A 12,989-nucleotide genomic window follows, 5' to 3' on the forward strand; every position below is an offset into this window, starting at 1 on the left:
GGTGGAAATCAAAAAATATTCACTGAGAAAATGAACTGATGAGTGAACTAGAAAGTTTTTGAGCTGATTGATTGGGGTTTCTGAGTACGTGGAATCCAGAGGAAGAGATTTGAGATCTGATTTGTAAAATGTGGACTCATATTCGCAACAATTTCCACCCTGATCATATGAATATGTCCTTCCTTTATGTTTATTCATTTACCCCAAGACTTATATTGAGAATACTGAGGAGGTGAGGTGAAATAGAGATTATGTTGGCAGCTTAACAGGTCTGAATGTGAAAGAAGAATCAATAGATTAATTAATTGGGACACACAAAGAAGCTCGTTGGGAGAGATGACTTCTAAGAATATTTCTAGCTCTAAATCAATGATTCTAAGAACAGAGAAGCACAAACCAAGTAGGCAACACAAACATAGTTGTCCAACTAGAGAATGAATAAGAGCACTAGCTTTGGAGCTGATGGATCTACGTGTAAACCCCATTTATAGTTACACAGTTTGATAGCCAGGTAGTCTCTGAGTTTCAGGTTCTTCTCTGTAATTTGGTGATAGGACCACCTACGCTGCAGAGTCCTTGTACAGGTTAAGTCAAATGAGATTACGTAAATAAAGCCCTTAGTTAAGCATTTGACACATAGTAGGTACTTAGTAAATTACCGCTTCTCCATTTCTCTTCAACTGCTAAACTCCTTCCCATTCTTTACTCAAGAGTCATTCAAAAATATTTACTGAGTGCCTACTTTGTGCCTGGAATTGTTCTAGGCACTGGGACTGCACCAGCAGATAAACCAGCAAAAATCCAGTCCTCAAGGAGATTATATTCCTCATTTACAGCTCAAAGAGTGGGCACACCATGTGGGCAGACTCCATGCCTGTCCTGGCACCACTGTATCATCATTTCCTAACATGGTGCGTAGTGTGTAATAAGACATCCAGTAAATATTGGCTGAATGAATCAACAATGGATAGACGAACAGATGAATAGATGAATATTGAAAGTGAGCTGCTATTCACTGTTCCTGGTTTGCTTTATATCTCACTTCCTCTAAGCCAAAAAAAAGGGCTTAGTTTTATCCAGAGCCTTTACTTCTTAGAGAAATCTGGAGATTCCGTACAGACCCAAGTAGCATGGTGCCCAGTGCAGAAGCACTTGGCAGTCAATTTAGAAACAGAAGTATCCTTGCTCCTTCTTCCCAGCCAGACACAAAAAGACCTGACCATATACCTCATGTTGCCGGACTTCCAAGAGTGGGTCTCAGGAACGGATTGTGGGTTGGTGGCCTGTGAGTTGTAATCCTGCCTTCTACCTCCTGTATCTTGAACTGTAGCCAGCTTGGATGCATGTCTGAGCTCTAAAATTCTGCCTTTGCATTATTACAGCAGGAGGTGGTATGGTATTGTGGTTGAGAAGGTGGAATTTGGAATTAGACCTGGGTTTTAAACCTGGCTCTGCCACTACCAGCTGTATTAGGTTGGATAAGTCACTCTTCTGAGCTTCAGCTTTTTCTCTGAGCTTCACCTGCCTCAGAAATATGTGTCAGGCACTTGAAACAGAGTCAATGTTCAGTAAATGGTTATTGGTATTGTTATTAGTATCATTATCATCGTTACTCACAAACTACACCTTTCACTAGGCCATCCAGAACCGGTGAGGTCCACGCTGGGTACTGATTCAGAGATAAACAATCTCTGCTGAGTCCCTTTTACTACCAAAAAAAAAAAAAAAGTCACCTAAGAACAACTCCTATCCACAGAGAAAAGCTTCATATGTTGTCTCCTCATTTTACAGATAGAAAAAATAAAGCCCCAGAAGGTGATGCAATGTGTCTTCATGTCACATAGTGGGTTAGAAGCAGAGTCAGCACTGGTTCCATTTTCCTCTGTTAGTATCATTCCTCACTCAGTGCAGAGGCTTCCACTTAAGGGAGACAGTCCCCATTTTTCCCTTGTACCGGCCAAAAGCAATCAGTCTACGAGAAGCATCCATTGGGTAAGCACAGAAGCCTCTCCCTTCATCAATGTCATACCTTGGGAAACTATCTCCAGTATAGATAACGGAAAGAATAAATATTTTTGTTGAGAGAAAAAATGAAGACAAAGGTCAAAGGGAATCATGTAATGGGTTGAGTCGGGGAAGAAAAAGAAAGCATTTTTTTTCTCTCTCCTCTTTTTCTCCAAAACAGTCTTTATATAGAACTTGTCTAAGAGCCAATTTATTTGATATGGAAAAAATGTGAGAGCAGTAAAATACACACACACATACACACACACACACAAACACACACACACACACACACACACACAAAGAGGTATTTGTGTTGGAGTTTAGAACTCGAATTACCAAGAGATAAAGGAGCTGAAATGATAGGTTGACTTGGAATGATGTTTTATTTTTTCAGAGTCTCAGAGAACTTTCAAGTCAGGAAGTGGAGCCTGGCCCAGCCCAGGTCTCCAATAAATTCCTTGGGACTCAAGAAAGACAAAGAGGAAGGTCAATGAAGGCCTCAGTCTAGACCTTGTGCTTGCAACACAGTGGGGACCAAAGAAACATCTGTTGAGAATGAAAGAACAAATGGTACACAATGTAGACCTGAATAGTGGTGGTTTTGGAAGCAAACTGGCATAGGAATTGGCATTTTTACCAAGTGGTTAAGGTCTTCAGCACTAAAGTGTGAGTGTCTACAGGAAAGGGGCAAGGGCTGAGTCATCCCTGAAATCTACAGCTCTCAGCACAGACTCTGGCACACAGAATGTTCTCAATACAAACTTGTAAATTGAATGAGTAGTCACTTGTATGAGTAAAGAGACCTTGGAGATTCCTGGGCCTCAGAGATCATTTAGAGCAGTAACTATTAAACTTCAACCACCATCAGAATCATCTGGAAAGGTCCTGTACTCAGAGTTTCTGATTCAGTTGTCTGGGCTGGGGCCTAAAAACATGGCCTTTCTAAATTCTCAGATGCTGCCAGTCCGGGGCCACACTGTGAGAGCCTGATTTAGTGCAGTGGTTCTTAAACTTGGCTGCATGTTAGAATCATCCAGTGAGATTTTAAAGTCCTAATGGTTAGGCCTTATCTTCCTTACCAATTAGATCAATACCTGGGGCAGGGCCAGGAGGAGGAAGGAGGCGGGGATGCAAGTGAGCTGGAGGTGATTTTAAAATGCCCCCAATTTTTGTAGCATGCAACTGACTTTGAGAACCACTAGTCTAGTACAACTTCCTCCTTATAGATATAAGGCCTCTGAGCACCAGAAAGAGTAAGTGACTAGCCTAAGAATGCACAGCAAGTTAGTGACTTAGCTGAGAACAGAATTCAGGGTGCTTTTCCTTCTTCAGTTTAATTTCCACAATTCCACACTTATCAACCTGTGTCACCTCTCACAGGCTCACAACTCAAGGCTAAAAAAAAAAAAAAAAGCTGGGTTTAAGCTGAGGTTTCAAGACATCTATTATTTCTTCATCTCATTGTTTTATACAGAAATGTTAAGTGGATGCATATTTATAGAACTTTACCATTCTAGACAAGTGAGGAGATGAAAGAGACAGGGTTATAGAATATTTTCAAGGCAAGACGATCTTTTAAGCAGATTCTGAAACACAAACCAAGTGCTCCCTCTGAGTTCTTAAACAGATGTTCTTCATCTCTGAGTCAATGAATGGGTAAGGGCTTGCTTGCGATGTGCACGTTAATTGCCAGCATTGTAAAAGGAAGTGCTGGTAAAGTGTTTGAAAGTGGTTTTGTCTTTTAAAAAGATTAAAAGTTTCTCCCAGAACTTGGTTTCTATTAATAATATTTGGCTTAGCACATATTTTCAAGTAGACAGAGCAGAGATTGTGTCTTGTATCACCTTAGAACCAAAGAAAGTGCCACAAAAGGCCCATAGAAACCATTGACTTCAGCATTTTCATCACACGGAAGAGGAAATTAAAGTTCAAAGACATGGACTGATTTATCTAACATTAGTAAGTGGACTGGCTGGGGCTAGACACAAGGTGTCTGACTCTTGAGCTATTGTTCTTCTCAATACCCAGAGTGTTCCCCACCCATGTCCCTTGTACATAGAAGAGGTTCAACCAATGTTTGGTGGTTGACTTCATAGACTCTTGGTACCCAAATTAGGTGTAGCTAAGGCTCCCTCATTTGTTAGATTAAAACAGAAATTGGAATCACGTCTTTAATTGAACAGTGGTTAAGTGCACTGGCTTAGGAGTCAGGATGAATTCCAATCCTGATCTCACCACTTCCTAAGTATGTGATCTTGGACAAGTGACTTCATATCTCTAAGCTACAGTTTCCTTCTTTGTAAAATTAGAAGGAGACTAGGGGTGGTTGTGGGGAGGATGAAATAAGTAAAAGACGCAAAGACCTTAGCCCGTTGTCTGGCATATAGGAAAAGCACTAATGACTTCAAAGGAAGGCAGCCCCTCTCATAAAACATAAATCCTCAGGATATTTGAGGAAGAGGTGATAGACAGGTGGGCTGAGAAAGGAATATTAAGGACAAACAGTATCTCACATCAAAGCAATGAGTACCCGAAAAGAATCATGGAGACCTAGAGCCGCAAAGGCTCCTAAGGATCCAATGGGTATGAGCCTCTCTTCCATGCTGGAAAACAGGGACCGTTACTGGTTATGTTCACCTTCCAGCAATCTTCTCATGCAAATATCCAGGAACATGCCCAATTCCCAGCCAACCTGCTATAACTTCACCCCCTTCTCACCCACTGGAAAAGCAATCACAGTGCATGAATACTCTTCAATTTAATATAAGAGGGAAATCATTAGCAAACTTCGGTTCTTGTACTTTCATTAGTAATACATGACTTTCTCATTGCTACTCTCATCCAGCCTCCTTCATTTTACTGTTGGGAAAACTAAGCTGCAGAGACGTCAGAGAGGCTTAGAGTTACATGGAAGGGCTGCCACCAAGATTCAGGACTCCTGGTTCTTTGTCCCTTGTTCTTTCCACTGTATCAACTCTGCCTTGTTAAGACAATTCTACACCCAACACCAGGTTACAAATCCCTAGACGTGAGTCTGGCTGTGATGAACCGCCTTCCAGTGCAGGCCTTACATCCCTCTACAGACCACCCACTTGATCCAGAGAGCGCACTTACATGTCTGTGAATCTTCTGCTGAAGTGTAGGGTGGAGGCCACGTCCACCTGGAGAGGAGGATCCCGGACCACCTTGTACTGCAAGGGCTTACACTCCAGGCAGAGTGGGCTGTCTGCAACAGAGGTCAACATGGCCGCATCTATCTCCAAGTGCTCATCCAATGTGTAGATCTGGATGCCGTACACCTTCTCGCTCACATCCCGGAGTTTGATGGTCAGTGGGACATCACAGAAGACGTTCTGAGGGCCCAGGGAGATGTTCTTCCCACTGACAGTCAATAGTTTGATGTCATTGACAGCCCCACTGGAGTCCCAGTCAGTGGAGACAAAGGTCACCCAGATGGTCAAAGACTCAGGGACCAAGGGGTAGTGGAATTCCAGTTCAAGGTAGCAGCCTTGTGGCTCAGGGCAGGCTGGAGGGACTGTGTGTGGGTTGACAGCTGAATTGGGGCTCCAGGTGCGGACACTGGACTTACAGGGTTGTTCAACATCTGGATGACCTGTGGACAAGAGATGAGGGGGTGAGTTCTGGCAAGTCCTCAGAGTTTCCTGCAGACCTCAGGCGACACTGGCCTGACTAGAACTCACAGAGAGGGTAAAAAGAGAGGGAAGATTCTCAGTGTCTTGGTGAACCTGCTGTGTGCACAGCACCCAGCTCATCCCCACACCTGCGATACAGATCTGGACGAATCACCAGACATCTGGTCAAAACTACATTCAAATAAGTGTCTTATGATTGTGTCAGTGCCCAAACTGTCCCGCCTCATTTATTACTTGTAGGCTTTTCTGCCTCAGATGGAAAGAAAGAAGGAACACACATTTGCTAAACATTCACTATGTCCTCTGAACCTGTTTAATTCTTGCAAGGACTCATTTCTGAGATGAGGCAACTAAGGCTCAGAAATGTGCAGTGAACTAACCAGAGTCTCACAGCTTGGAGTGTAACAGTCAGCATTAGAGCCTAATTTTGTCTCGTCCTGAAGTGCCTCATTGTTCTCCAGACTGAATACAAGAGCCACTAAAATAAACTAGCATCCCCGTGGCACTGCCTTTGGTACAACCTGCTTGGAATGACAGAAGGGCCAGAAACCTCCAGTGAAGAGGAGGTAAGTAACGATAGCTTCTGCCCCTTGGGCTGAGTATTCTGGGAGGAAACTGTCTAGAACCATGAATGACAGAGCTGGAAGACAGCCCTGGAGCCATCTTATCTCTCTTCCTCCCCTTCTCCACATGAGGTCATTCCATACCACTGAGCTTCTCTGAGCTCTGTCCAGTCTGACTCAGGAAGGGGAGGGATGGTTAGGAGGGAGGGAGAAGGAAGGAGAGATTCTTCTACTCTTTCCCCAGGGAGACGATGCCTCATCCCCACTGATCTCAGCCTGCAGCGACTTCTGAATTTTTCTCTGCTGAGATCATTAGTCCTAGACCCTCAGAGAGCTCTCCTTTGCACTGCTGAGAAAAGTAATCAGGACTCAATGCAGTGATTGGCTCTAATTTATTTAAGGGTGTCTAGTAAGAGATCAGTTGGTGAGGGTAGGATGAAGGATCTCAGGTTGTCCTATCAGCCACATTCTTTAGCATCAGTGGTTGATGGGGGGTGGAGATGCTGGACATTTCTAAAGCAGAAGGGAAAAAAATCAATCTTTGTCCGGAAAGGTTTTGATAATGTTACAGCATAATAGGAATCACCGTAGTATGAAAACTAGAAAGCCATTTTGGGTGGAAACGCCATTCCAGTGAAAGCTGTAAATGCCTCCCATCTCCTTGCCTCTGCCCAGCCAAGGGAGAAGAGAGAAGATGTCCAGTGGAGATGGAAAAGAGAAGAGAAAAAGAGATGGAAGCAAGGGGGCTGGGGGGCGGAGAACAAGGAAAATTCAAAAGACTTTTTAGATATAACACATCAGAACAAGAAGAGCTGGATGTCACTACAAGATTCCCTCCACCTCTCCTTGGTCAGGTTCATTTATTACTTGCAGCAAACGCTGGATAGAAGAGACCGGTTGTTTAAGTCAAAGGCACAAACAAGACTCCCTACCTAGGCTGAAGCCTTTCTTCTTATCGATTCTCCAACCCAAAGAGTTCCTGATTCTTTTGACTCTGTGGGTTGTTGGTACTCATACATCACTTATTCATTCAAAAAGCTTTATTGAGGGCAGCGTTTTAACACATACAGAGCACATTCCCTAGCCATTAATTTATTGATCTGATTCTTACCCAAGTCCTGTAAGATAGTTGTCATTTTTGTCTCTGTTTTGTAGCTCTGTTTCACTCAATACCATATTCAGTCTTTAATACAGTGCCTGGCACACAAATAGTGAACACAGTGGACATTCAATCAATATTTGTTAAGTGAAGAATCTTCTATCTTGTTCAAATATGGAGCTAAAAAAGAAAGTGAAGGCCCCATGGAGTATTAGAGCCTGCTGAGCCATGGCGGGTGCCAGGTGAACACCCCCCCCCCCCGCCCTCCACCATGGGCTCTCCTGGAACTGGCAAGTGATGGAGCAATCTTCCTCCCTTCCTCGGAGAAAATGACTGTCAGAGGTGGGGAGCCACAGGAGAGCAAAGATGACAAATCTGTCTGGCTCACGCTTTCATCCCTGGTTTACTGTTAATCGACAGAGGGACCGAATGCTTTCCAAAGGACAAGAAAGTGAGCTTGGTCATTATGCTCAAGTAAGTAAACGGGACTAGAAATATTTGCAGAGTGTATGCTTGTCTGGTTATCAGAGACCAACTTTTAGATGTACAAAAGAGCCTCAAGGGGCACTGAGTCCAAGCCATCAAAAAAGCAGCAATCCCTTTAATAATACCAGTCTTCATGCACTGACCATTCTCTGTGTGCTGGGCACTGTGCCAGGCACGTTACATGCCTCAGTTCTTTTCATCCTGGCCATAAGTCTATGACGTTGGTCTTACGAAACTCATTTTACGGAAGAGGAAACAGAGCCTGAGATGTTTAAGTAATTCCTTGGTGGGGAGTAGAATACTATGTGATACTGTTGGTCCAGGGATCATGCCAAGCTTTGAAGGAATGAAAGATGGGTTAAAATATCAACTATACAGTTTCTCACTGTATCACCTACTCTAATGATGCCTACCCGACAGGGGTGCTATAATACTCAAATGGGATGAGATATTTGACAGAGGAACATAGTCACAAGTACATTAGCTCTGTTTTGAAACATAAGGAAGAATTAACAAGGCAAAGCTTGGGAAAAGGAGATATTCCAAGCAAAGAGAACAGTTGAGAGAGAATGTGAAATAAGATGACTGTGGTTTTGAGTGCAACGGGAAAGCAGTAAGTGGTGGTAAGGCTGGCATGCTAAGCCGAACCCAGATTATGAAGGGTCTTGTACATCACTCTAAGGAAACTGAACTTTAGGCTGAGAGAGCTGGGGAGCTACTGAAGAATTTGAAGCAAGCAAATGAAAGTTGTCTTTCAGAAAAACCAATGTTTAGAGTCACAGATACTCTCCATCCATCCATCCATCCATCCAGGGAATAATTGTTGACTGTCTGGTCTGTGTCCAGTGTTAGGCTATAGTCCCTGGAAAAACAGGTTTTGCAGACATGGTCTCTGCCCTCATGGAGCTTCTAGTCCAGTGAAAAGAGTTAAGAAACTGCTGTACTAATTCAGATAATACATAACTGCTGCTTGTACAAAGGGAACATCAGAGATGAGGACAAATCAGTGTCCCTACGGAAGAAAAATGGATGCAGCTGGGAAACTAATTGGATGTGTGGTGATAAATCTGGGAGAAGGGTTGAGAAAAGGGAAGGGGAGGGGAGGGGAGGGGAAGGGGAGGGGAGGGGGGAGGGGAGGGGGAGGGGAGGGGAGGGGAGGGTAAGGGGAGGGGAGGGGAGGGTAAGGGGAGGGGAGGGGAGGGGAGGGTAAGGGGAGGGGAGGGGAGGGTAAGGGGAGGGGAGGGGAGGGAAGGGAAGGGAAGGGAAGGGAAGGAAAGGAAAGGAAAGGGATGAGGGAAGAAAGGAAGGGGGAAGGAAGGAAAGTACAAAGGAACTGTTGCTTCATTACCAATACACATCTGTTTGTATATATGCTGACAAAATGAAAAGTTCCATGTTTATATAAGCTGTCCACTAGAGATGAGGCCATATAGGTATGTGAAATATATTTATACATACCTATGCTGATTTAAATTTACATTTATGATGATCTATACAGACATCTATTACATATCTTTGTGTATATACACTGTAGCTGTTGACACAAATATAACAACTTGGTGTCAGGTTTTTTCTAGATGAATACTTTACCACACCTGAAATATTCTGGGCAGAAAAATGGGGAAAATATTCATACAAGTAAGAATGAAAACAGCCAGTGCCATGTGTTAAATCTCTCATGGAAAACCGAGGAGTTGCAATGTATTATAGGCTTGCATAAGTGATCTTCACTGAAATTTGAGTTGATCAGATCTAGCTATCTAATTCCTGAGCTACAAGCGTATCATGGTATTGAATACCTCAGAAAATATTCATCTATGAAATATAGTTTTTGCTCAAGAGAAGGGAAAATAGGTTTCTTCTTGGTACAACCATGTTCTGTGGCCAAAGGCAAGAATCTCTGTGATTATATTTACCTGAAGTTCACAAAACGGAGTTAATGGAACATAGTGAACGTGCAGTAAATATCTGTTAAACGAAGAATTTTCTATCATGTTAATATGGAGTTAAAATAATGTTAAAACATTAATAATAACATGAATATGGAGTTAATATCATGTTAATATGGAGTTAAAATATCACAGCTGGAAAGGCCGTTTGTTCTACGGATAAGATGCTATCTTCAGAGAAGCAAAGTGACTCACTCAAGGGCACAGAGCACACTGATGGCCAGACACAGACCAAAATCCCATCCTCGTCATCCCCCCCACACCCATGCTCTTTCCCCAACCCCAAAGATACTCTGGCATCGTTCACAGACTGGGGAGTTTTATGTTAGTTTGGGAAGTCCAAAAACTTAAACATGCAAAGATAAATAGGATGAAAATGAGTTGAGAAATAAATTGCAGAGTTTGGCTCATGGAAAAGTTTATGTCTTTAAGAATATTAAAAGGGTCTGAGCCAAATGGATCACAGAGCCTGTAATAGGATGCTCTAAAAAAAGAACAGAGCCTTTTCCTGGCCTGCCTGTACTAAATTTGCATATCCTGAAGGAACACCCGGGGCTGCTGGGTTTCCTTGGAGGCCTCAGTCAGCTCAGGGTACAGGGGGCGCTCAGCACTTCAGTGGGACTCCGCTCTGCATATCATGCTTGAAGAGGGTCAGGGATGAACCAGGAACAGACCTAACCAACTGACAGTTTGGTTGGATGCAGGTGTGGGGAGATACCAGGAAGTTATTTCTTTCGTTCAAGTGGTAGAACAAACCAAGATGATTTTAGCCAGAAAAGTCTCAGGGTAGAGTCTTGCTACTTCTTCCTCCCAAATCTCTCTCAATTCCATTGATTCTTCTCCAGTATCACCGCCATTGACCTCATCCAGGCCACCGCCATCCGCCTGCTGGATTCCTGAAACAGCCACCTGGATGCGCCCTTTCCTCCATCCACTCCTCCCCCAATCTCTTCGCCACAGAGCAGACCAAGACGATCTTTCTAACAAGCACACATCTCACCATATTGGCACCTGCCAAGGCACGCGGCATCTCCTCACTGCCCTCAGAATAAACCAAACCCATACTCATCTGGACATTACACATATCACCCCAGTCCAACCTCTCCCTCACCACACCTTCCTTTTCATACTCCAGACCCATTTAAGTTCTTACCCCATTATTGAAGAGCTTTTGTTTATGTACGTTATATCTATGAGTCGTTACCACATTGTGGATTAAAACAGAGAAACTTTAAAACACAAGAATACATAAGTATGTGTCCCATTAGCTGTCAGAGCAGTAAAACATCGCATGCCATGCAGCTGCTGGGAAGCTCCACCGTACACTCAGGAAAGAATGAGCGTGAAAAAGGTCAACAGTGGCATAGCATTATTATGAAAATACCTTTGGGCTTTGAGGACACACTACAAAGGCTTAGGAACCCCGTAAGCCTCCAGATCACACTGAGAAAACCAGTGCTCTAAACATATCCAACTTCTCTCACATTCTTAAATGTACCTCGTTCACTGGTGTGTTAACATTTCCTGGGAGGCATGAGTCTCAATTCGGGGCGAGGTCCCCTACGCAGCACAAGCCTCATCACAACCCCGATGGTGATGGCCCGCGTACTCATCTGACTCCCCTATTAGACAGTCAGCTCTGCCCAGTCCGTGTGCCCAGCACAGTCCCTACGGTGGGCAGAGATGAGATGGGTTCACTCCTTGCGTGGAAGAGACCCACACCTTCTTCTGTGAGAACCCAACGTGGGTTCGGTTTGGGTGAAACAGTTACCACTGCAGATTTCAGGAAGAACTTTCTAACAGATGGAGCTAGAATGGGAAGGCCAAGGATATACACGAGCTGGTGCTGGGAGAGCCTCAGAGAGGGAGGGCACAAAGGGGATTCCTGCCCGGGGTGGGCCCTGGGGCTGGATGACCCCAGGCATCCCTTCCACGTCTGACAGCCTGTGATTCTGTGAGGCTGAGCTAAGGGTTTCTCCCAGGCATCCCTCTGGCTTTACATTCTGGATGAATTTGTTTAGAGTTCCCCAGTTCGACTCCCATTTTTATTTTAAGCTCTTTTAGAAGATAACAGAGCACAGCGCTGTCATTTTTCTCCCTCACTTTTCTCTCTGATCCCTCTCCCTTGCTTTATTCTATCTCTGGCTTTTTCTTTTTCAATCTTCTTTCTAAAAATATAAAGGGAGACGGGGGAGTTCTCACCGAACCTCGGTGAGGAATCAGATTCTGCTCCCTCTGGTGGACTGGGGTCCCCACCCAAAGACAGCTGGCAGGAGCTGACCTGCATAGCAGAATGAAGGACAGAGAGGGGGCTTCTAAGTGCAAGTCTCTGAAGGCAACGGAGGGCGAGACAGAGGACTGAGCGATCTCCGCCAGCCTGGCTCCAGGGACTAGACCTGGGCCCCAAAGAAAGAGACATTGCAGGAGGAAACGGAATAGGAAATTTTCCATGAGATTCTCTAAGTTGCAAGCTCTCTTCCTCCTGGGCCAAGCGACAGTGCAACAGAGCATTGGGTGAAAGGCAGTTTCTTAATTTCTCTAGAAAACGGAGGGGCAGTGAGCTGTACTGTGAGGTAGCACAGAGATTGTTGGCTCCTGGGGAGGCCTGGGAGACGTCCCTGTGCAGGGAAGGTCTGGTCATGGGTGGAGCCACACCCGTGGCAGTCATGAGGTGCTTCCTTCTAGTGCCTTGTGGATAAATGGATCCTGAAAAGGAGGTTTCATGGAAAGAAACTGAGAGGAAGAGCTGTGACACACGTAAGAAGGCCCTGGGTACCCCAGAAGTAACTGTAGAAGAATCAAAGGCTAGTGATGTGTATTGATTCTAACGTGACCTTGTTTATGTATGCCCTCACAGGCTGTCAGGGTCTGGGGCATATATAAACATACACACACTGTGTCTTATCAGGTGTGTGGCCTTGGGCACTTACTTAATACCTCAGGGAATTTGTTTCTTCATATGCAAAGTGGCATGACAGGCTTAGGACAGTGCAGGTGCTCAAAAGACTTGTGTTGAACAAATGCATGAATACTGGCCTTGATGTAGGGGAAAGGGTACAAACGCCTACTGATACAATGAATAAATTCTGGAGTTCTAATATACAGCATGGTGACTATAGTTAACAATACTGTATTGAAAATTGCTTAGAGAGGAAATCTTTTTTTTTTTTGGCGGTATGCAGGCCTCTCACTGTTGTGGCCTCTCCCGTTGCGAAGCACAGGCTCCGGACGC

The 12,989-nt window shown here is 44.3% G+C and overlaps 1 protein-coding gene across 1 annotated transcript in view; it reads right to left on the reverse strand.

The window, feature by feature from the left end:
* Positions 1-12,989, reverse strand: part of PAPPA (pappalysin 1) — a 255,383-nt gene that overhangs the window by 163,753 nt on the left and 78,641 nt on the right. The window contains exon 7 of the mRNA XM_082621426.1: positions 5,122-5,620. Within this exon, the coding sequence (XP_082477552.1) occupies positions 5,122-5,620 (499 nt within the window). The remainder of the gene's footprint in view (positions 1-5,121; positions 5,621-12,989) is intronic.

This window comes from Mesoplodon mirus (genome assembly GCF_964341445.2).
Source record: "Mesoplodon mirus genome assembly, chromosome: 1".
Lineage (NCBI taxonomy): Eukaryota > Metazoa > Chordata > Mammalia > Artiodactyla > Ziphiidae > Mesoplodon > Mesoplodon mirus.